At 40.8% G+C, this 26,007-nt stretch overlaps 1 protein-coding gene across 4 annotated transcripts in view; it reads left to right on the top strand.

Annotated features, from left to right (window-relative positions):
- The window catches only part of LOC128684230 (zinc finger CCCH domain-containing protein 11A), a 159,079-nt gene extending 135,657 nt beyond the window's left edge, over positions 1–23,422 (top strand). For all 4 annotated transcript variants that reach the window (XM_070094054.1, XM_070094062.1, XM_070094068.1 and 1 more), the window contains 2 exons: positions 7,147–7,394; positions 20,842–23,422. In XM_070094054.1, coding sequence (XP_069950155.1) covers positions 7,147–7,394; positions 20,842–22,602 — 2,009 coding nt within the window. In that variant the 3' untranslated portion in view covers positions 22,603–23,422. The remainder of the gene's footprint in view (positions 1–7,146; positions 7,395–20,841) is intronic.
- The last annotated feature ends 2,585 nt before the right edge of the window (positions 23,423–26,007 follow it).

A 26,007-nucleotide genomic window follows, 5' to 3' on the forward strand; every position in this document is an offset into this window, starting at 1 on the left:
GTGGTGTCCTTGGAACATTTTGACATGTATTTGGGCACTTCCCCATTTAAAATTAATGTTTTTTCAGACCACAATCCACTCACTTATATTAACACTATGAAAAGTAAAAATGCTAGGATCATGAGGTGGGCCCTCAGAATCCAACCTTATTCTATTAGTATAAAACACGTAAGTGGTCATTGTAATGTAATTGCTGACGCTCTGTCACGTCCTTAATAATTATCAGTTACATTAAATTAACGTAATTTTATGCCCAAATACCTTTTGTTACTTGCTATGCCAAATTCAGTAGAGTAACTTAATCCCTCCAGCCCATATTAACTATGTATACTCATGTCATGTCTAATTATTATATTTATATAGTCACAGTAGTGATGTGTATGAGGAGGAGCCATAAGCTGAGTGATGAGTGGGTAGTGTCATGTGGGCGATGTTACTGCTTGGCGGAACACTGTCCTGCCGCAGACCCCCCCCTCACTACACACCTTAAGCTGTTTAATACTCAGATGTCCATACTGCATAGCATTCCACAACCACTACTTAAGAGTGGAATGCTGTCTCCTGGCTATAGCACAAGACTATTATGCTTGTCTGCGCTATCCTGTCTCTACACTGATGTACATAACCACGAGTATGCGGAGATACGATACTGTGTACTGCCCTAGTACTAGGGGCATATCTTAGTGTATAGACACTGTGAAATTATAGAGGTGCTTGGCACAAGAGTGACTCTGATTAATGTTTATATTATATTGTTATTAAAGTATCATGAGTAATAAGTAATAATGTGAAAGACATTAATGCAACTCCTAGTGCGACCGTTTGTCATGTTGGGGGGGTGTTGCAACCCCTGAATGGGTTGCAATGATTAATATGTATGTATATATATATATAATTATTACCTTTTCATATAATTTTATATTGCTTGTATTTGCGATAATAGCTAAATCATAAATGTATTGCTTTATATTGTTATTTGATTTAGCTTCCTTTGGTTAGGTAGGATGTAACATATTATGTGCTCAGTTCAAGTCTTGATTGTCTAACTACTGTAATTATCGCTTGTGGCTCGTTAGACTGCTGGCTTCTGTTTCTGAGCTGCAGCTGTCCACGGAGCTATCACGTGATCGAGGGGGGGGGGTGTTCTCACCTCACCTGAAGTATTCAGTCTGGTCTAGACTCTCTTGGTGGTTGGACAGATTGTCTGTCTCATTATTCTTGTTAGTTCTGTAGAACTCTGTTCACAGAACATTGTATAGACTTAGTGATTTTCGACGTTGTACTGAGGTTGTGTGTCGCATAGACACTCTAAACAACTCAGGTCCTGAGCTGTAGCTTCTGACCTAACTTGTACTGGTATCTGTGTATTATCACAGTCGGGGATTTTCTTATGCTGAACTTAGATTCAGTAGTATGGGAGTTGTGCGACTTTCGTGGAGGATCTGCAGATGGTCCCTACTTAGTGTCGTTATATTATCTCCTTGTTCCTGATTCTGTCGCAGTTGCTTGTTATATTGCTATTGGGCTTAGCATTCTTTTTATTGTTCAAGCAGACTGTTCTGACTGCCAGTTGGTCAAGAAGTTAGTTTATTGGAGGACTTTGTCAGTCACTTGTTAAAGTCCAGTCGAGTCGTGAGACATAGCGAACTACATGTACTTAGAGCACTTACACACATACACACAAACTTACTTGTATATATTTGTAATATCTTATTAAATGTTAATGTATCAGACGGTACTTAAGAATTATAAATGTGATATGTGCTTTCAGCACACTACTACTGTACTCGAGAGAAGTGATTAATATTATTTTGATTACTGTGATTAATTTAATTTAATTTGATATACGCCTAGACAACTTTATTAATAAATTTATTAAATTTTAATTTCTCTAGTTAGTAGCCTACCAGTTGTAATCCTGAAGCGCTATTGAATCATACTGAATTCTAATGGATAATTGGACAAGGATACTGACTACTTGTTACGAAAACCCAGGCTGGATGCTAGAAGGGCAGTCCTTTCTAGTATTCACTGGAGATCTCTAAGCTTTTAGAATCACGTTTTTTGTAACATACATTATATACCGATAACTGGTACACAAGCCCGTTACTCAGTGATTTCATGCGAGTGAACAAGACAGATGTGTGTGGCACAGTGCGTTCTAATCATAAACGTATGCCCAGGCTCAACGCAGGTGCTCGTGATGACATGCAGGTGTTTACTGCCAATGACATCATGACATTACGGTGGCATGACAAACGAGATGTCACATTGTTGACAACCATTCACTGTAATGAAATGCAAGACAGTGGCAAAGTTGATCGAGTGGCTAATGAACGTATTCGAAAACCAGTGACAGTGATTGATTATACACAAAACATGCACTTGGTTGACAAATGTAACATGCAGATTGGTTTTGTTGATTGTGTTTGTAAGAGTTACAAGTGGTACATGAAACTTTTCTTCTATCTCATGGACATTTCAATGCTCAATGCATATAATATGTACCAAATAAAGACTGGCAACAGACCACCGTATGGTGAATTTTGTTTGTCTGTTGTCAGACAACTCATAATGAAGTACCAGGCAAGAACACCTGCTATACAACAAGGTCCTCGAATTCCACGGGATATACCCAAGCATTTGAGGAGGGAAGGTGATCATTTCATAATACAGCTTCCTTCAACTCAGAAGAAATTTGCTCAGAAGAGATGTGTTGTCTGTGCACAAACAAAACGACGGCAACAAAGACGCAAAGACACTCGGTTTATGTGTGAGGAATGTAAGGTGCCTCTGTGTATGGTGCCTTGCTTCAAGGAGTTCCACAAGCTCCAGCAGTTCTAAAACCATGTCCAGTGATTGTAAATGTGTAAATATATGATAGAACATTAGTATTATACAAGATTTGTGCATGTTTATTGTAATAAACAACAGTGGTAAACAATAATATGATAACTTTAGTGCGGTTATTGTGTTCAATACAGTGAGTTTATATATATACATTATACAGTGGACACTCGCATACCTTTGGCATCACATAACGTTAAATGCGCATACCGATACATTTTATCACTAAAATTTTGCCTTGCATACCGCTAAAAAACTCGCTCAACGCTATTCGTCCGAGACGCTTCTAATGTGCGGCCTGAGCCAGCTTCACATGTTCCACCGGTGGCATTGTTTACAAGCCAGCCTCCGCGGTAACATCCAAGCATACAATCGGAACATTTCGTATTATTACAGCGTTTTTGGTGATTTCATCTGCAAAATAAGTGACCATGGGCCCCAAGAAAGCCTCTAGTGCTAACCCAGTGGTAAAAAGGGTGAGAAATACTGTCATACCACAGTCAGCTGCTGCTGCACCACGGTCAGCTGTTGCTTGACCAGTCAGCTGTTGCTGGATCAGTCAGCTGCTGTTGCACCTCGATCAGCTGTTGCTGGACCAGTCAGCTGTTGCTGGATCAGTCAGCTGCTGCTGCACCACGATCAGCTGTTGCTGGATCAGTCAGCTGCTGCTGCACCACGATCAGCTGTTGCTGGACCAGTCAGCTGTTGCTGGATCAGTTAGCTGCTGCTGCACCACGATCAGCTGTTGCTGGATCAGTCAGCTGTTGCTGGATCAGTCAGCTGTTGCTGGACCAGTCAGCTGTTGCTGGATCAGTCAACTTTTGCTGGACCAGTCAGCTGTTGCTGAATCAGTCAGCTGTTGCTGGATCAGTCAGCTGTTGCTGGATCAGTCAGCTGTTGCTGGATCAGTCAGCTGTTGCTGGATCAGTCAGCTGTTGCTGGATCAGTCAGCTGTTGCTGGACCAGTCAGCTGTTGCTGGATCAGTCAGCTGTTGCTGGACCAGTCAGCTGTTGCTGGATCAGTCAGCTGTTGCTGGATCAGTCAGCTGTTGCTGGATCAGTCAGCTGTTGCTGGATCAGTCAGCTGTTGCTGGACCAGTCAGCTGTTGCTGGATCAGTCAGCTGCTGCTGCACCACGGTCAGCTGCTGTTGCGCCATCAGCTGTTTCTGAACATGACTCGTCCCGAACCTGTCAGTCCAGCCCGAGCGCCTGCCTTGCCGTCATTGTTTACAAGCCAGGGTGGCCGGTTGCATGCATACATTCGATACATTTTGTATTATTCCATTATTTATAGTGCTTGTAACTGCTAAATAAGCCACCATGGGCCCAAAGAAAGCTTCTAGTGCCAACCCTGTGGTAAAAAGGGTGATAAATACTATCGTACCACAGTCAGCTGCTGCTGCACCACGGTCAGCTGATAAATTGGACCAGTCAGCTGTTGCTGCACCACAGCTGCTGCTGCACCACAGCTGCACCATGGTCAGCTGTTGCTGCACCACAGCTGCTGCTGCACCACCATCAGCTGTATTACTCGAAGATGTGGAGAGAGTGTTGTTGGTGTGGCTTAACGTGAAACAATTACCGAGAAACGATTAACCCCGGAGGGTTAGCCACCCAGGATAACCCAAGAAAGTCAGTACATCATCAAGGACTCTCTAGCTTATTTCCATTGGGGTCCTTAATCTTGTCTCCCAGGATGCAACCCACACCAGTCAACTAATACCCAGGTGAACATGGAAAAACGCCTGGAACTAGTGCTCATATTGGTGAATTTAAAGCCAGCAAAGGTTGGTTTGAGAGATTTAAGAATCGTAGTGGCATACACAGTGTGATAAGGCCTGTTCTGGCAGAAAATGCCAAACAGGACCTACAGTACTCAGGAGGAAAAGGCACTCCCAGGACACACTGTCTCATCAGTCATTGCTGCATCTTCAATAAAGGTAAGTGTCATTTATTCTTCATTTAGTAGAGTAGTACATGCACAATATATACTGTGCATGTACTACTCTACTATTGTGCATGTATCCTTCTCTTTGTGCGTAGGAAAATGTATATTTCATGTGGTAAAATTTTTTTTTTTCATACTTTTGGGTGTCTTGCACGGATTAATTTGATTTCCATTATTTCTTATGGGGAAAATTCATTCGCATAACGACAATTTCGCATAACAATGAGCTCTCATGAACGGATTAATATCGTTATGCGGGGGTCCACTGTATACAGTATTGGTCTCTCAGGCCCCAAATGTTAGTAGGAAAAGAAAAAAATTGGAAAAGAAAAGAAAAAACTACAAAAACCGCTAAATAAAGTAATGTGCGTACGTGGAATTCGTCGATGTTGCCGCCACAACATCATTTTGGACAAACTTCTTGGCACTGTATCTCGGTAAGTACTGATCAGAAAATTTTTTTTTGTCTTACTACCTTCACAAAAATATGCTCTTTAATTCTGTAAGATTTTTTTTTTTTTTTTTTTTCAAAATTTCTTGGACACTGGAGCACCACTTCAGATTTTGGCCTTGGACCCTGAAGGGGTTAAATGTTCATTTATCCTTTGCATTGGTCCTTTATATTTATATCTCATTGTTTTCTGTATGTAAAACTATAGTTTTTCTGTATAAAATGTATATTTTTTTTAATACTTTTGGGTGTCTGGAACGGATTAATTAGATTTACATTATTTCTTATGGGAAATATTGCTTCAGTTTTCGTCGAATTCAGTTTTTGTCAGACTTTCTGGAACGAATTAATGACAAAAACTGAGGTTTCACTGTACATGTCAACTATATTATTTTTGTACAGCATAAAAATAAATAAAATTTTGAAATTGAATTGTGTGAGTGATACATGATCATCCAAATTGTGATGTTGGTGCCTTGCTGGCAAGACAGTGAGTGGTTGAGTGACGGTGAAAGTGTTTTTTTATTTGTCAGGTCACCCAGCCTCAGTGGGAAATGGCTGGGGTGCTCAAAAATAATATAGTAATATACTTGGGAGTTGACGTGTCGGCGGATGGATTTATGAAGGATGAGGTTAATCATAGAATTGATGAGGGAAAAAAGGTGAGTGGTGCGTTGAGGTATATGTGGAGTCAAAAAACATTATCTATGGAGGCAAAGAAGGGAATGTATGAAAGTATAGTAGTACCAACACTCTTATATGGATGTGAAGCTTGGGTGGTAAATGCAGCAGCGAGGAGACGGTTGGAGGCAGTGGAGATGTCCTGTCTAAGGGCAATGTGTGGTGTAAATATTATGCAGAAAATTCGGAGTGTGGAAATTAGGAGAAGGTGTGGAGTTAATAAAAGCATTAGTCAGAGGGCAGAAGAGGGGTTGTTGAGGTGGTTTGGTCATTTAGAGAGAATGGATCAAAGTAGAATGACATGGAAAGCATATAAATCTATAGGGGAAGGAAGGAGGGGTAGGGGTCGTCCTCGAAAGGGTTGGAAAGAGGGGGTAAAGGAGGTTTTGTGGGCTAGGGGCTTGGATTTCCAGCAAGCGTGCATGAGCGTGTTAGATAGGAGTGAATGGAGGCGAATGATACTTGGGACCTGACGATCTGTTGGAGTGTGAGCAGGGTAATATTTAGTGAAGGGATTCAGGGAAACCGGTTATGTTCATATAGTCGGACTTGAGTCCTGGAAATGGGAAGTACAATGCCTGCAGTTTAAAGGAGGGGTTTGGGATATTGGCAGTTTGGAGGGATATGTTGTGTATCTTTATATGTATATGCTTCTAAGCTGTTGTATTCTGAGTACCTCTGCAAAAGCAGTGATAATGTGTGAGTGTGGTGAAAGTGTTGAATGATGAAAGTATTTTCTTTTTGGGGATTTTCTTTCTTTTTTGGGTCACCCTGCCTCGGTGGGAGACGGCTGACTTGTTGAAAAAAAAAAAATTGTAAAACATGGAGAAGAACCTTCTACCATAAGTCTTGTGTGTCGTAATAGGCAACTAAAATATTGGCAGCAAGAGGCTAGTAACTCCTCCTCGTCCTGTATAAATTATTAAATGTAAAGAGAAAAACTTGTATTTCTTCTTATTCAGTTGAGCCTGGTGGCCTCAGTGGAGACGACTGGTGTCTTCTAGAAAAAATATTTGGTTCTGTTTCAGTTGACCTAATAGTTGTCTTTATGTTTTCTATTATTTTGTATTAAAAAATCAAAGACTTAGCTGTCAGTCAACAACGTTAGCTAACAGTCACTCACCATGTCAGTCAGTGAACATTTCAGTCACTCAACATTAGCTAACAATAACTCAACATGTCAGTCGGTGAACATTAACTGTGAGCATTGTTCAACAGGTGAGTCAGACTCGGAGAGTGTATCAGGAACACCACAGAAGGGAGTGGAGCCATGCCCAAGACTAAGTGCCCAGATGGAGTGGGAGCTACGAAGACTACGCCAGATCCAGGAGCATGAGGCCAACCTTATTGGTTATATGATCGAGGAAGACGAGGCTGACCAGTGCGACCAGGGTGACCAGTGTGACCAGGGTGACCAGGAGGAAGCAAAGGCAGTTGTGGACCACAAGACCCAGCAAGAGGATGAGGTCAGTTTTTGTTTGAATACAAAATAATTACAGTAGGACCCCACTTATACAGCAGGTTAGGTTCCAGGCTACCGCCGTAAAGCAGAAATCGCCATAAAGTGGAACACCCTTTTTTTTCCCACTTATAATTGCATTCAAATACTAGATAACAAGTTTACACTAACTTATATTAAGTTAGCAATATAACTAGGCATTAAAAAAAACAATAAAAAAAGTAAAATACACATATAGTACACTCATTACTTACCCTAAAATATTTGTAGTCTTAATCTAGGGTGAGACGAGTAGTATTTATTTTAAGAAATCAGGTGTGATATGTATAGTAGCCAGCCAGGCTACCAGCCACCCCACCTACACATAATATTCTATGACATTTAAGCGTCCCAGAACGATAAAATGCATATACAGTTCACTCGTTACTTACCTTAAAATATTTGTAGTCTTAATCTAGGGTGAGATGAGAAGTATTTATTGTAAGAAATCAAGTGTGGTATGTATGGTAGCCAGCCGGGCTACCATACCAGGCCATTCCACTCAAACATACTATTCTATGACATTTAAGCATCCCAGAGCAATAAAATTCATATACAGTTCACTCATTACTTACCTTAAAATATTTGTAGTCTTAATGTATGTGTGCTGGGAGGCAGACTGTTCAACTGCCTCCCAGCACACATAAGGGGGATTACCAACAGACCCCTGGCAGTCTTCAAGCTGGCACTGGACAAGCACCTAAAGTCAGTTCCTGATCAGCCGGGCTGTGGCTCATACGTTGGTTTGCGTGCAGCCAGCAGCAACAGCCTGGTTGATCAGGCTCTGATCCACCAGGAGGCCTGGCCACAGACCGGGCCGCGGGGGCGTTGACCCCCGGAACTCTCTCCAGGTAAACTCCAGGTAAGTAAACGAGATAAAACGAATAAATAAGATAGAGAGAGAATGGGTACATGAGGGTGGACAGGCGCAGAGTTATGTAAACAAACCAGGTGAACGCAAGTTTTGTAAACAAACCAGGTGTATACGTCTGGTTTGTGTACAAGTTACATTGTGTACAAGTTGTCACTACATTGATACAGTGGAATAAATAAAGAGGAACACTCCCATTCTCGTTTAACACCATTTTTAGTAGAAATGACGCTCTGAGTGAAGGCAATGGAAATACAGTGGACCCCCGACTTACAATATTAATCCATTCCTGAGAGCACATCGTAAGACGACATTATCGTAAGTCAAATTAATTTTCCCCATGAGAAATAATGGAAATCAAATTAATCCATGCAAGACACCCAAAAGTATGAAAAAAAAATGTTTACCACATGAAATATACATTTTTCTACATACAAAAAGAAGGATACATGCACAATATATATTGTGCATGTACTAGTGTACTAAATGAAGAATAAATAACACTTACCTTTATTGAAGATGTAGTGATGAATGATGAGACACTGTCGTGGGAGTGCCTTTTCCTCCTGAGTAATGTAGGTCCTGTTTGGCATTTTCTTCCAGAACAGGCCTTATCACACTGTGTATGCTACTAAATCTCTCAAACCAACCTTTGCTGACCTTAAATTCACAAATATGAGCACTAGTTCCAGGCATTTTTTCCTGTTCACCTGGGTGTTAGTGAACTGGTATGAGTCGCATCCTGGAGGACAAGATTAAGGACCCCAATGGAAATAAGTTAGACAGTCCTCGATGACACACTGACTTTCTTGGGTTATCCTGGGTGGCTAACCCTCTGGGGTTAATTGTTTCTCGGTATTCTTGATAAGCCACACCAATAACAGTCTCTCCACATCTTCAAGTAGTACAGCTGACCATGGTGCAGCAGCAGCTGACCGTGGTACGATAGTATTTCAATAGTATTTCTCCCCCTTTTTACCACAGGGTTATCAATAGAAGCGTTCTTTGGGCCCCCAGTGGCTTATTTAGCAGTTACAAGCCCTAAAAACGCTGGAATAATACAAAATTTATCGAATGTATGCGTGCAACCATGTCCGCCCCAGCTTGTAAACAATGTCAGAATAGCTCAGCTGAGGTGCTCAGGCCAGACAGACGCGTGGACGCTAAGGGACGAATGATGTAAGTCGAATTTTTCAACGTATGTCGGGGTCAAATTTTTTCCAGTGACAAGCATCGTAAGTCGGTTTTAGCATAGGTTGAGGACATCGCAAGTCGGGGTCCACTGTAAGTCACTCTGTCTGACTTTTTTGGGTTATCCTAGGTACTTTACACATGTGCTGCTACGTATGATAATCTATGTAACTGTATTTGTGTATACCTGAATAAACTTACATACGAAAGGAATAATTTTCTACAGTTACCCCCAGTAACACATTTTCTCTTATGTTGGACTAGAGAAAATGTTATTCTTGCCATCACTAGTATAAGTTGCCTGGCTACCACATCTCATATTTATGTTTATTTATTTTACTGTGGAGTGTATTTATCATCTTTATATGTTATGTATCGTGTTTATTATATAATTTTGAAAAAATATCATAGGTGGATTAACCCTTAACCCTTTCAGGGTCCCCAGGCCCTCTCCGAGACTTGTTCTCAGGGTCCCCAAATTTAAAAAAAAAAAATTCTAATGAAAAGATAGAGAATCTTTTCCTGATCATAATGACACCAAAAGTATGAAATTTGATGGAAGACTTAGGGAATTATGCTCTTGCGAAGTTTGCGGTCTCGACGATGTTTACGCATCGGCGATTTTGCCCACTTTGAACCCTATTTTCGGCCAGTTCCAGTGTACTAGTCGACAGAAATCATAACTATTTCACTAGAACTCCATTTTTTCTATCGAATGAGTACAAGAAACCACCCAATTACTGATTTCAACTATCCAATAAAGTGGTCAGAATTTAGCAATTTTGCCAATTTCACACAAATTTCAAAAGATGCCAATTTCCGTATAGGGTCCAGAATAAACAAGAAAGACATTCCTGGCACTAAAATAACAAGTTCTCTGTTCGTTAGTCACATCCCCAGGCCCCTCTTATATTTCTTTGGCTTTCCACTTTGAATATTTATTATTACAAAAAAATAGAAGATTTACTGTTATGCAAGCCACTGCATTAGTGTAGAAACGGTATAAATAATATCAGTGCACTTGTGAAAGAATATTAGACTAACCAGTTGATGCGTATTGGATGCTTGGCATGATTTGTTTAATTTTGAACTTGGGTAAAAATCGAACATTTCTGCTACTTTGAGCTCAATTTCAAGGTACTTTTCATTGTAAAACCAGTCAAAATCATTTCAATTTCTGTAATATGTCTTCCATTCTATAAAATGAGACCAGGAAAGCTAGAATACAACAATAAATACCATACGAAAATACAGTGCAAAGTCGCTGTTTTAACCCTTTGACTGTTTACGCCGTATAAATACATCTTATGCGCCACTGTTTCTGACGTATATATACTCAATAATTCTAGCAGCTTCAAATCAAGCAGGAGAAAGCTGGTAGGCCCACATGTGAGAGAATGGGTCTGTGTGGTCACTGTGCACCACATAAAAAAAATCCTGCAGCACACAGTCCGTAATGAGAAAAAAAAAACTGATCGTTTTTTTGGATTAAAGCGCCGACTTTGAGGTGTATTTTCATATAGTATTTATTGCTGTATTCGCGTTTTCATGGTCTTAGGTGATAAAATGGAAAACATATTACAGAAATAGAGATGATTTTCATTACTTTGATGATGAAAAAGACCTTGAAACTGAGCTCAAAGTAACGGAAATGTTCGATTTTTACCAATGTTCAGGAGTAAGCAAATCACACCACACGTCCAATACACGTCAACTGGGGAGTCTAATATTCTTTCACTAGTGCACTGATATTATTTATACCATTTTTACAATAATGCAGTAGTCTGCATACCAGTAAATTTTGTATTTTTTTATATGAATAAAAAATCAAAATAGAAAGCAATAATAATATAAGAGGGGCCTAGAGATGTGACTAATGAACAGAGGATATGTTATTTTAGTGCCAAGAATGTCTACCTTGTTTATTCTGGACCCTATTTTGAAATTGGCATCCTTTTTATTTTGCATGAAATTGGCCAAATTGCCAATTTCTGACCACTATATTGGGTAGTTCAAATTGGTAAATGGGCAGTTTCTTGTACTCAGTTGATAGATAAAATGGAGTTATAAAGAAATAGCTATGAGTTTGATCAACTGGAGCAACGGAATTGGCTAAAAACAGGGCTCAAAATCGGCGAAATTGCCGATAAGCATATGTCGCTGAGACGGCCAACTTTGCGGGATCGTAATTCCGTGAGATTTCGACCAAATTTTGAACTTTTGGTGTCATTACCATCGGGAAAAGATTCTCTATCATTTCATAAGATTTTTTTTTTTTTTTTTTTTTTTTTTTTTTTTTTTAAAAAAATTATCGACATAGAATGACAGTTTCAGAAAGGGGCCTGCGACAGTCAAAGGGTTAATCCAAAAACATGGTCAAAGTTTTTTTTTCTCATTATGCACTGTGTGCTGCAGGATTTTTTATACTGCGCACACTGACCACACAGACCCATTCTTTCATATCTAGGCCTACCAGCTTTCTCTCACTAGATTTGAGGGTGCTATAATTTAGGCGTAATAGTACGTCAAAAACCCTGGGGCGTAAGCCATACTAGTACGGCCGAAACCCTGAAAGGGTTAAACGGTCCAAACGTATATATACGTTCTCTCGCGTAGCGCCCCAAACGTATACAGGTCTCCCTCAACATTCGCGAGGGTTAGGGGATCAAGAGCCTCGCGATTGTTGAAAAACCGTGAATGTTTGGTGCCCCAATATATTGTAGGGAAATATATTACAATACTGCTTCCTTAACTTGTTGAACCATGAATTATCATAAAATACATGAAAACGTCGTAAATTGTACTAAATATATACATGTTATGCTTTAATAACATGTATGTTAATAACATGTATGTTATTAAATACCACAGACTCCACCACTGCGAGTCCCTACTACCCTCCCTCCAACCCTCACAACTGGCAGCCAGTCCTCCCACCACTCAGTGTGGTGAGTGTTTTGTTTGTTCATTATTTGCTATTAAACTACAGAATAAATAATGTAAACCCATTCGTGACTGCATATTGGAATGGGTATTAGGACAGGTATTAGATGGTGACATCATGTGTTTTCTCTTGAACACAGCAAAGAATCGAACATTTCTGCTATTGCTAATAATAACAATAGTAATAATAATAATAATAATAATAATAATAATAATAATAATAATAATAAATACAATATAATTGAAGATGGAAATTGTACAAAAATACGAGGGAGTGGTTGACACATCGTCAGTGTGACTTTGTTTATGCTGGAGTGAACATTAGTCTCCCTGCTCTTCCAAACATTCCCCTCAAGGAAGGTTCCTTGATGTTGGTGAGGGGCTCTTGATTTAGGGAATTGGATCTGTGCTCCAGTTCCCCGAATTAAGCCTGAATGCCTTCCACATCCTCCCCCAGGCGCTGTATAATCCTCCGGGTTTAGCGCTTCCCCCTTGATTATAATAATAATAATCTTCCAAACATTTCACAATAATTCATTGTGTTTGGTGCTTGTAGATTGAGTGTGACTGGAGTGATAGAGGCAGTGATTGAGGCAATGGTATTTAATAACATACATGTTAATAATGATACATGTTATTAATAATAACATGTACTATTATTATTTATAACATATATGTTATTAAATACCACTGCCTCAACCGCTGAATTATTGTGAAATGTTTGGAAGAGCAGGGAGACTAATGTTCACTCCAGCATAAACAATGTCACACTGACGATGTGTCAACCACTCCCTCGTATTTTTGTACAATTTCCTTCTTTGATTATATCATATTTATTATTATTATTATTATTATTATTATTATTATTATTATTATTATTATTATTATTACTATTGTTATTATTAGCTGTAGCAGAAATGTTTAATTCTTTGCAGTGTTCAAGAGTAAACACATGATGTCACCGTCTAATACCTGTCCGAATAGCCATTCCAATATGCAGTCATGAATGGGTTTACATTATTTATACTGTAGTTTAATAGCAAATAATGAATAAACAAAACACTCAACACACTGAGTGGTGGGAGGCTGGCTGCCAGTTGCGGGGGTCGGAGGGAAGGTAGTAGGGACTCGCAGGTGGCGGGAAACTTAAATATGATTTGGCGGCTGGGAATTTGGTGGCTGTGAATTTGGCGGTTGGGAATTCGCGAATGTGTGAAGCCCGTGAAAGTTGAAAACGTGAATGTTGAGAGAGACCTGTATACTATATACGTTTTATTTTTCATTCATTCAAAACTGGCGTGATAGGCCTGCGTCGCCTAGACATGAGAGAATGGGTGTGCACGCTCAGTATGCACAGTATACAAAAAAATCTGGGATGCATGGGTACCACATTGTAGGACCAGTTACATTCAGCTCCATTATGGGTCAACATCATGGCACATCCTTGTGATTCACTCACGCCTCGTCGTATTAACACTCTACTATTCGAGGAAAGTGATATAGATTGTGAGTTTAGTGGATTTGACACCAATGGGGCCAGTAATATTCAAGGAATTAGTGAAAATGTTGATGATAACCTAGATGACCCTCAGCCCATCACTTATGGGGTAGCCACACCTGACCCTGGGCCAAGCACCTCTGGGGTGGCCAGTGTGGCCACACAAAGCCCTGGGCCAAGCACCTCTGGAGTGGCAAGTGTTACCCATAGGCAACTTCGCAAGAGGAAACTATCATTTTCCCAGTGTTTTAGTGATAGTGAAAGTGATGTAAGTGTTGATGAGATTGATTTTATGCCATTCGAGGATTCGTCTAGTGAAGTTCATTATTCACCAGTGAAGCATACTTTTAGGCATCATTATCTATGTTCAGGCAGTGTGCCATATGCAATCCCCAAGGGTCATGGCAGGTCACGATCCAAAACCCTGACCACTGATAGTGAAAGTGATCATGAAGGCAAGTATGCGGGGATGGAGGAAGTAGTGGTGGGTGGCACGGTGCCTGGATCACATGGTGCAGTGGGTGGACAGACAAAGGACCGCCCGGCATCCCCTCAACCATGTGCTGCCTCCACTCCTGTCCCTCCTCCTGCTCCCCCTTGCCCTATGCCACAGGTCCACCCTGCACCATGTGATCGTGAGTGGAACTGGACACAAATTATATTCGTGCCACAGCCTTGTGATTTTGATGCGAGTGGAAGTGGTATCCAGCCAGAATGTCCCATAACGAATGAGTCTACAGAGTTAGACTATTTCCAGTTGTACTTTGACGAGCCTATAATGAACTTGATAGTGACCCAGACAAACAATTATTACCGATATGTCATGGACAACATGACAGAGGTTGGAGAATCGTCATGGCTGCCCAGGTGGAAGGACACAACAGTGGCTGAAATGTATTTATTCTTTGCCACTGTCATGCTTATGCCACATATCTATAAGAACAATATACAGTGGACCCCCGGTTAACGACATTTTTTCATTCCAGAAGTATGTTCAGGTGCCAGTACTGACCGAATTTGTTCCCATAAGGAATATTGTGAAGTAGATTAGTCCATTTCAGACCCCCAAACATACACGTACAAACGCACTTACATAAATACACTTACATAATTGGTCGCATTGGGAGGTGATCATTATGCGGGGGTCCACTGTACGTAATTACTGGTCCACAGACCACTTCATCAGTACTCCAGTTTTCTGTGACCTCCTTCCCTGCAACAGGTTCACTCTGTTGCTACGAATGTTGCACTTCTCAGACAGAAATATGGCAAACAGAAATGGCCTTCTATACAAAATCCTGGAAGTGTTCATGTATTTGAAGCAGAAATTCAGTGCTTACTTTTATCCCTTCAAGAACATTGTTTTTGATGAGTCCTTGATTCTGTTCAAGGGATGCTTGTCATTCAAGCAATATACAGTGGACCCCCGCATAACGATCACCTCCGAATGCGACCAATTATGTAAGTGTATTTATGTAAGTGCATTTGTACGTGTATGTTTGGGGTCTGAAATGGACTAATCTACTTCACAATATTCCTTATGGGAACAAATTCAGTCAGTACTGGCACCTGAACATACTTCTGGAGTGAAAAAATATCGTTAACCGGGGGTCCACTGTGTACTGAACAAACGTAATCGCTTTAGTATAAAACTTTTTGTTATGCGTGACTGTGAGAGTGGTCTTGTGTTGGATGTTATTGTATACACCGGGAGAAACACACTCACTGATGGCAGACGGATGTTGGGCATTCCCGGTGATGTTCGCAGGATGATGGATCCATACCTTGGCAAGGGCCATACATTGCACACAGACAACTGGTATACAAGCCCTATGCTTGCTGATTTCCTACGTGTGAACGATACTGATATATATGGAACAGTGAGAAGAAATAGAAAACATATGCCAAGGTTCAGTGGAGGCAGTGTTGAAGGTGCAGTGCAAGTGTTTCATGCTAATGACATCATGGCACTGACGTGGCATGACAAATGGGACGTGACATTGCTGTCAACCATCCACAGAAACGAGATGGTACAGACAGACTGAGCAAGTTCAACAAAGAACCTATTGTAAAGCCAGCTGCTGTCGTGGACTATATGAACAATATGCGACTAGTTGGCAAGTGTGACATGATGATAGGGTTTGTTGACTGTGTGCGTAGGAGTCGCAAGTGGTATATAAAACTGTTTTTTCACCTTGTAGACATTGCAGTGCTCAATGCATTCAATATGTATGAAATAAAGAATGGAAAATGACAACGTTTTGCAGAATTCTCTCTGAATGTTGTCAAACAGATAGCAAGAAAGTATGGTACCACACCTGTACCTGCCCCTCAACCGCGACCTGTCACACCACAACCTGTCCCCCAACCACAGCCAGTGGGGGAAGTGCCAGACCGAATCACTCCTAACTGTCACTGTCTGGTACCAATACCACCTACCCAAAAGAAGAAGAATGCCCAGAAAAAGTGTGTTATGTGTGCTACCACCAAAAAAAGACCCCAACAGCGGAAGGACACACAATTCATTTGTCACCAGTGTGGGGTGGCACTCTGTATGAATCCATGCTTCATGAAGTATCAAACAATCGTGGAGTTCTAGAAACATAAATAGGACATGGAAATACTTGTATATAGTTGTAGATAATAGAATGTGATTCAGGTGTGCAAAATCACCTGTCAGTATGTACATGTGTGTTTATGACAATATAATAATTTTGTATATTATATTGGTGTATGTGTGATGAATGGTTTTGAAAACCGACAAGTTGAAGAATTGAGACACTTATGCAACACATGGGAATCTTTATTGAAGAAACGTTTCGCCACACAGTGGCTTCATCAGTCCAATACAAAGAAGAAATGGGTAAGGAGAGGAGAAGTTCGAGGTAATCAGTCCCTCAGCCTGGAAACGATGTGTTCAGTCCATCACACTTGGTGTATAAACAACAATTGGCATTGAAATCAAAAGATTTGCCATAAAACATAATTATCATATCATGAAAACCAAGAAAATTAAAAAAAAAAATGGAAGAAAACGGCAAATATGTAGAATTTCTGCAAGCGGCAGTGCTCCATGTTGCCGTCAGGTGATTGCCAAGTGCCAACTTCGCGGCCTCATATCTCGGTAAGTACAGACCCTAATTTTTTTTATTATTCTAAAACACTTAAAAAAGTGCTCTTTTTTTCTATATATATATTTTTTTTTTTCCCAAAAAAATATTCGCGGCGCTGTACGAGTGAACGTATATATACGTTTTGACTGTTTAAGGGTTAAAGAAAATGTGTATATTAACATAATATACGACATTTAATGAGGCTCAGTGATTATTATTTTTTTTTTTTTCTCAACAAGTCGGCTGTCTCCCACCGAGGCAGGGTGACCCAAAAAGAAAGAAAATCCCCAAAAAGAAAATGCTTTCATCATCATTCAACACTTTCACCTCACTCACACATAATCACTGTTTTTGCAGATGTGCTCAGAACACAACAGTTTAGAAGCATATACGTATAAAGATACACAACATATCCCTCCAAACTTCTAATATCCCAAAACCCCTCCTTTAGAGTGCAGGCATTGTACTTCCCATTTCCAGGACTCAAGTCCGGCTATATAAAAATAACCGGTTTCCCTGAATCCCTTCACTAAATATTACCCTGCTCACACTCCAACAGATCGTCAGGTCCCAAATACCATTCGTCTCTATTCACTCCTATCGAACACGCTCATGCATGCCTGCTGGAAGTCCAAGTCCCTCGCCCACAAATCCTCCCTTACCCCTTCCTTCCAACCTTTTCGAGGACGACCCCTACCCCACCTTCCTTCTCCTACAGATTTAAATGCTCTCCATGTCATTCTACTTTGATCCATTCTCTCTAAATGACCAAACCACCTCAACAGCCCCTCTTCAGCCCTCTGATTAATACTTTTATTAACTCCACACCTTCTCCTAATTTCCACACTCCGAATTTTCTGCATAATATTTACACCACACATTGCCCTTAGACAGGACATCTCCACTGCCTCCAACCACCTCCTCGCTGCTGCATTCACAACCCAAGCTTCACACCCATATAAGGGTGTTGGTACTACTATACTTTCATACATTCCCTTCTTTGCCTCCATAGATAATGTTTTTTGACTCCACATATACCTCAACGCACCACTCACCTTTTTTCCTTCATCAATTCTATGATTAACCTCATCCTTCATGAATCCATCCACCGACACGTCAACCCCCAAGTATCTGAAAACATTCACAAATGTCAAAGACCTGGGAGTGATCGTGTCGGAGGATCTCACCTTCAAGGACCATAACATTATATCAATTGCAGCTGCTAGAAAAATGACAGGATGGATAATAAGAACCTTCAAAACTAGGGATGCCAAGCCCATGATGACACTCTTTAGGTTGCTTGTTCTATCTAGGCTGGAATATTGCTGCACACTAACAGCACCTTTCAAGGCAGGTGAAATTGCTGACCTAGAAAATGTACAGAGAACCTTCACGGCGCGCATAACGGAGATAAAACACCTCAATTACTGGGAGCACTTGAGGTTCCTAAACCTGTATTCCCTGGAATGCAGGCGGGAGAGATACATGATTATATACACCTGGAAAATCCTAGAGGGACTAGTACCGAACTTGCACACGAAAATCACTCACAACGAAAGCAAAAGACTTGGCAGATGATGCAACATCCCCCCAATGAAAAGCAGGGGTGTCACTAGCACATTAAGAGACAATACAATAAGTGTCAGGGGCCCGAGACTGTTCAACTGCCTCCCACCATACATAAGGGGGATTACCAACAGACCCCTGGCAGTCTTCAAGCTGGCACTGGACAAGCACCTAAAGTTGGTACCTGACCAGCCAGGCTGTGGCTCGTACGTTGGATTGCTTGCAGCCAGCAGTAACAGCCTGGTTGATCAGGCTCTGATCCACCAGGAGGCCTGGTCACAGACCAGGCCGCGGGGGCGTTGACCCCCGGAACCCTCTCCAGGTAAACTCGTTCTAGGCATTTTCATTACAAGATCGACATGCACTTTGCCTTTTCACAAATTATCGACTGCATAACACTATCTCCTGCTAACTGTTTTTGGTTGATCTACACCAAGAACAAATTCTCAACATCTTCGATTATTCGCTATCTTTTTTTTTGTCAGCATATCCTCCCCTTTCGCAACAACAGCTTCTTTGATGTCCTTTTTCTTCTCCACGATGGAAATGATCATTGAATGGGACTTCCAGTACATCCTGCTGAGGTCGGCCACATGCACTCCACCTTCATATTTTGCAATGATTTCTTTCTTTAATTTCTTTAATTCTATTGTGTTTCTCACCTTTACCAAAGGCCTGGCACTAGGATCTTTCTTTGGACCCATGGTGGCTTATTTAACCCTTTGACTGTCGCAACCCCCAATCCTGAGGTGTCTCCTGGTGTCGCAAAATTTAAAAAAAAAAATTATTTTTTCTTTTGAAATGATAGAGAATCTTTTCCCGATTGTAAAGACACCAAAAAAACGAAATTTGATGGAAAACTGACGGAATTACGCTCTCACGAAGTTAGCAACCTCGGCGATATTTACAAATCGGCGATTTCGCCCACTTTGAGCCCTATTTTCGGCTAATTCCATTATTCCAGTCAACCAAACTCATAGCTATTTCTTCAGAACTCCATTTTTTCCATCGATTGAGTACAAGAAACTGCCCATTTACTGATTTCAACTACCCAATAACATGGTCAGAAATTTGCAATTTGGCCAATTTCACGAAAATTAAAAAATATGACAATTTCAAAATAAAGACCAGAATGAACAATGCAGACATTCCTGGCTCTAAAATAACATTTTCTTTGTTCATCAGTCATGTCTCCAGGTCCCTCTTATATTACTCTTGCTTTTTATTTTGAAATTTTATTCAAACAAAAAATAGAAGATTTACTGTTATGCAGACTACTGCAATATTGTAATAATTGTAAAAATTACATCAACCCATTCATGACTGCATATTAGAATGGCTAGTAATTTCCCGTACTTTGTGCTCCATTTCCAGGTTCTTTTTATAGTAAAATTAATCAAAATCACCTCTATTTCTATAATATGTTTTCCATTCTATCAAATGAGACCAAGAAAACGAGAATACAACCATAAATACTATACGAAAATAGACCACAAAGTCGGCATTTTAATTAAAAAAAACGGTCAGAGTTTTTTTTCTTATGCACTGCATGCTCCAGGATTTTTTTTATATGGTGCACACTGACCACACAGACCCATTCTCTCACATGTGGGCCTACCAGCTTTCTCCTGCCTGATTTGAAGCCGCTAGAATTTATGAGTATATATACGTCAAACACGGTACCTCGTAAACGTATATATACGGCTGCGACAGTCAAAGGGTTAACAGTTGCAAACACAAAAAAGAATGGAATGTATTATGAAATGTATCTTATGAGCATGTGGAGTGATGGTCACTCGCCCAGAAACAATGGCATGCTGACTCAGAATGGTGTGTGGAGTGCCTTTGTGTGCATGCAGACGCTGGGAGGCCGCTCAGACATGTTCTGTACGACCGACGAATGACGAGGCAAATCATGAAAATCAAGGCTATATTTTGACAAAAAAAAGTTGCAGAGAGTTGAAATTCACAAAGCGCAAGGCTCACGAAACTCGGGGGTCCACTGTACAATTGTTATCAGATCATGTACATATAAACAGTTCATTTTCACTGTAACACAGTTAGTTATCAAAACGTCATTACCTAGTCCCTGGACCCTATGTAATCCTCTGACTGCTGCTCACTTGATATGTATGGGGTACATAATAAAGATACATATTAGTCTAACTTACACTATTTGCTTTGAAAATACTTCATATTTGTATTGATAGTGTATATGTTTTTGTTGTTACAGTATGTTGTTGAGGAGGTGGTGGAAATTGATGACAATGATGCCACTCAACGACGTCTCTTCCCCCATGCCAGTGATCTGCGTTCCCGCCTGCCAGCCAGGACTTTTCCGAAACCTGCTAGTGAAGATGATCTCAGACACAGCATTCTCAAACACCGAAGCAGCCCAAAACACAGGGAAGCACAGGCCAGACATAAGCCTCCTATATCTGCAAGACTAGGAGGGCTGGTGGGCAGGACTCTCGCTGAGACTCTGGGCATCACAGCTTCACCACGAAAGCTGCAAATCAAAAGGCTGAGCAAAAGAGGAGATAGCACAGAAAATGTTGACATAAAATCAGTTGCGCTGAGACTTGGGGACAATAAGAACGTTGTGAGTCGGCTAGGAGGCAGGTTGGGACACGAGGCACCCAGAAGCAACAACAGAGGAGACACTGTAGAAAGAGTTGATGCACTGAAGCTTGGAGACAATAAGAGTGTTGTTAGCCGACTTAGTGGTAGACTGGGACAAGAGTCACCAAGAGGCAACACTCCAGAGGATATAGCAAGTCCAGTTGATAAGCCCTCGTCTGGTCGACTTGGAATAAAGAGAGGCCAGCAGTCAGATGCTACTGAAGACTCTATAACCCACCGCATAAGTTCCCCTGACACAAGTGTCAAGAAACGTATATCTAGAGGTAACTTAGAGAAGACAGATACTGTACAACTAGATTTCACTATTAAAAGTTTAGCTGACATTAGAGCTGAAAAGCGGAAAACGAGCCCCTCGAAAAAAGTACAAACATTTGGAGTTAAAAATGGGACAAATGTGCATACTAATGAAGGAAAAGAAGTGTCATCAGTCAAAGATGAGGGAGAAGTGCGGGTCTTGACCCTGGCAGAGATACGAGCTTCAAAACGGCAGGCATCGGTCACCTCAGGCTCTGCTGCTCAACAAAAGAGAGCATTATCTCCGATAACATTTACCCAAAATTCATCAAAGAAGTTAAAGTCTGAATCCTCTAAAGGAATTATTTCCCAACAAAGTACAAATGCCACCAGCGATAGTTCTTTGATAAACAACTCTGCAGAAAGAAAAATAACCTTTAGTACAAGAAAGATTGCCATAAACCGGTCGCCAGTCAAAGTGGGTAAATGTATCAGTCAAACATCTGAGAAGGAAGTAGCACCAAGCACAGCTGCTGAACTGGCAGCTTCAAGAGTACAAGCAAAGACATCTATAGTGAACACATCTGTGTCTCACAGTGAACCAGTACAAGTCAAATCTTTAAGAAAAAGTAAAAAGCTGAGTAGCAGTATTTGCAGGCCTGCACCAACAATATTGAGGTCATCTAGTAAAACTATTTTATCTGAAAATGCTGATAGCAATAGCTTCATTTCTCTAGCAGAAGCTATTCCATCAGGTAATGCTAGTAGCAATGTCTCCAGTTCTCCAGCAGAAGCTCCTCCATCAACTATTTCTAGTAGTGATGGCTCCAGTTCTCTAGTAAAAGCTACTCCATCAACTAGTTCCAGTAGCAATGTTTCCAAGTCTCCAACAAATGCAGCTTCATCAGCTAAAGCCAGTAATGAAGTTCCCAGGTCTCCGGCAGTGTTGTCGGGCTCTTCTAGCAAAATTACCTCAACAGTTACAAAGACCAATGCTAGTTGTAATGCTCTACCTGTGAGCAGAATGGACTCTCTGATAGATGAAGAGGAAGCTCTGCTACTGGAGGGAGACATGTTAGAACTAGAAGATGTTGATGAGGACCAACTCCTACTTTGAGGTTTCATAGGTTTATAGGGATATTATTATTGAGGTTATAAACGTACAATTAGTTGACTCTCTCAAACACAGTCAACTGCACTGAAGAAGTCTTTGAAGACACTAAGGGCTATCATGAGAGGGAAATGTGTAAAAATGGCCCAGTCTTGCAATGGAGACATTCAACATGTCTCAGCTATCCCACATATAGGAGATAAATCTTTAAAACATAACTGGTCTTCTCTCGACCACTGTTGAGTGATGACAAGTTTCACCATTTTGGTCAAGGACAGACCAAGATGTGATTCAAAGATAATCTTCAAAGTAAGAAGCCACTTAGAAATGTAAAATGCAGTTAAGAGCTGTGTGTATTAAGGCCTCAGTCAGAGATTGTCTTTAGCAGATCTGAAGAGGAACCCTGACAGATGCCTAAATGTATACATCTCTCTGTTGAATGTTTCACATTTCTCTTTCATTTGTTTCTCACCCTGCAAGCTGTAGTTTATTAGTACTGAGTTACATGGGTTATGACAACCGTGGCTTGGTCTTGGACCTGGCTTTCTCTTATAAGCCATTGACCTCCAACTTGTGGGTTGTTTCACTATGGTATTGTCACTTTTATTCTTCAGATTATACATGTAATTTCTTACCACATTCTTTTTATTTGATGTCTGCTGTTGAGCATTTTTTTTTATATTTTAAATTGATATTGGAATGATATTTATCTGTTATATTTCTGCAATGTAATTAAGTTTTTATCTGCTTTTGTTCATTACGTCTGAAGGAAATTATTGAGTTTGTAATACATGATGGAATCTTGTAAATTATTCTTCATATATCACTTGTGAGTTTCTTTCTTTCAACTCCTTGACCCCTCATTTAATCTTGAACAAAGTCTATGTTTATAGTGACTCAAAGTAGAATACACTCAATAGAATACATTCCTCTTCAAATGGTGAAAGGGGGGGGGGAGGCTCCTTGCTGTGGTAAAGTGGTTTTTGGTCTGAGGAATTTGACCTTTCAGTCTTCTCCTCCAACAAAACCTAACTACCACTGTTACGAACACAGGTATAGTATGGCCTGCGACCTGGTCGTAGTGGGTTTCAAAGTGGAGCAGACAAATTCAGCAGTAGTATATAACTTGTATTTCCTTCAGATATAATTTGTCAGATATATACAAGTACGTACAGTGTACAGAGGTTGAATAGTAAGTGTACCACACAGTGACAAAAGACTGCGAAAGTAGAATCCAGAGAGAGTGCACCGTTTCAACCAGCAGCTCAGGCAAGTCTGTCAGTGCTTACCACAAGTGTACGGCATTGCTTCAGCTTTGGCAGGCTTGCCTGTGATTAGCCAATGAACCAAGGTACTGATTTAACAACAGTTACCCTATTGATCATTAAACCCTTGGCACCAGGTTTGCTGGTTGGTAGGCAGCCTTTGTGGGAGTGTGACATATGCCAAATAAAATGTAACATACTCTTAGCTTGCCACAACCTCCTGCTTCCCTTTTCCCTTCCCCATCCCTCCTTTCCCATTCCACCCCCTTTCCCCATCCCTCCCTTTCTCCTTCCTTTCCTGTTTTTGACTTGAGGGTCTTCCCTTCCAAAATTCTAGCTCCTAGGTTGGGGAAAGGGTGTCATTGTCCATCCCATTCTGTTGAGGTCCATGGTGGTGGTGATGTTTGCCATGGAATCTGGATCATCTGGGGATGTCCTGATCCTCCTCCAAAAACCCAGGGGAATGGTAAATTTAGGATGTCCTTTGGGTGACTGGGGTATCTCTGGGGGCTACCTGTTGGTTCCAGGAGGTGGTGGCTGGAGGAGGTATGCCATGTGGCAGACATTTGCCAAGGTGGCTCGGTTGATGTGAGGTTGCTATCTTGGATTGCCGGTTTACTGGTGTGAAGGGTATTTTAGGGCACAGGTTCCACACTGCATCTGCACTATCTGCCACACTAAAGGCCCTCTTGGGCACAGAGGGGGATATAAGATCCCTTCATTCCTCCTAGGAGCTACCCCTCCACATATCACTTTTTTTTAAAAAAAGAGAAAAAGGGAACTACAATGGAGACCCATGTCCATGAAATTCTTCATCCCGGACCCCTTTCTCCTGTGGCGCCCCCTCATGACCCTGTCTCATTATTAGACCATTCCTCAGACACCTCTACCCTTCATAGGAGGTTCCTTGATGTTGGTGAGGGGCTCTTGATCTAGGGAATTGGATCTGTGCTTCAGTTCCCTGAAATGAGCCTGAATACCTTTCATCCCATCCCCAACAGGCACTGTATAATCCCTATGGGTTTAGCGCTCCCCCATTGTTATAATTCGAATCTCTAACAGCCCAGTACCTTTTTCAGATAACATTTCATTGCCTGTCTCAGGAACCAAGGTTACGCTTAATTAACCCTTTTGATACATCTGACCTACACACGTCTTTGACCATGTTTCTGGCTTCTCCCTCTACAGTGCGATGATTTTGGATTGCCCATCGTTTCAGGACTAACCAGCCTCACCTAAGTGACCACAACAATTAATCCTTTCAGTGTTGGTCCTGTTGTATCATGGCTTTGAAGCCAGTGTGAGCCCTGTAGTATGACGCATGAACTCTTCTCACTCAGATAAGTTGTGAGAGGTAAATTTGGGCCTAGATGGGAGTGGATGGGTCTGTGATAAGTTTGCACCTTGCAGTGTATTTTTGTATGAATTTTATGGTTGTATTCTCAGTTTCTTGGTTTCATTTGATAGACTGGAAGATACATTACAGAAACAGAGATGATTTTTGTTATGGTTGTAAGGTATAATGAAAGCCAGAGTAACAGTAACATGTGTACTCTTGGTCACCATCAACAACACACTACTATAGACACTACAACAATAGACGATTGAACATATAGTATGTATTTAATTCTCTCACTTCTCCCAACACTTTACATTTCTCCTTTTCTAAATTACATTATATCATCACCACAGGTGGTATTGTTACAATACAAAGATTAGCTCATCATCCAAACTTACTTATAAATCCAACCTATCTGGAACAAATGAGATATGAAGGGTTGGCATTGTCCTGAGGTACAACCTTACCTCTCACTGTTGTTTTGATCATCTAACCTTCCAGGAGTGTCTTCCTGCATACTAACCTGATCCTTAAGTTTATTACCACAAGTATCTGTTGTGGGCAGTTCCTCTGACCATAAAGGTGCCCTGTTAATATGCTGACCAGGAATTACCAACCCACTCCTTACAGTTCCTGGTACTGTTGGAATCAGTGTTTACTCTACATCACTCCTAAACCTTGGCATGAATTGATCTATATGCCTTTTCCATATATTACCGAAACAGTGGAAGTAAATGGTATAAAATACCGACACAATGGAAAAATAAACATATAAGCCGTATAATATGATCCTTCATTGACAACATT

This window comes from Cherax quadricarinatus, chromosome 4 (assembly GCF_038502225.1).
Source record: "Cherax quadricarinatus isolate ZL_2023a chromosome 4, ASM3850222v1, whole genome shotgun sequence".
Lineage (NCBI taxonomy): Eukaryota > Metazoa > Arthropoda > Malacostraca > Decapoda > Parastacidae > Cherax > Cherax quadricarinatus.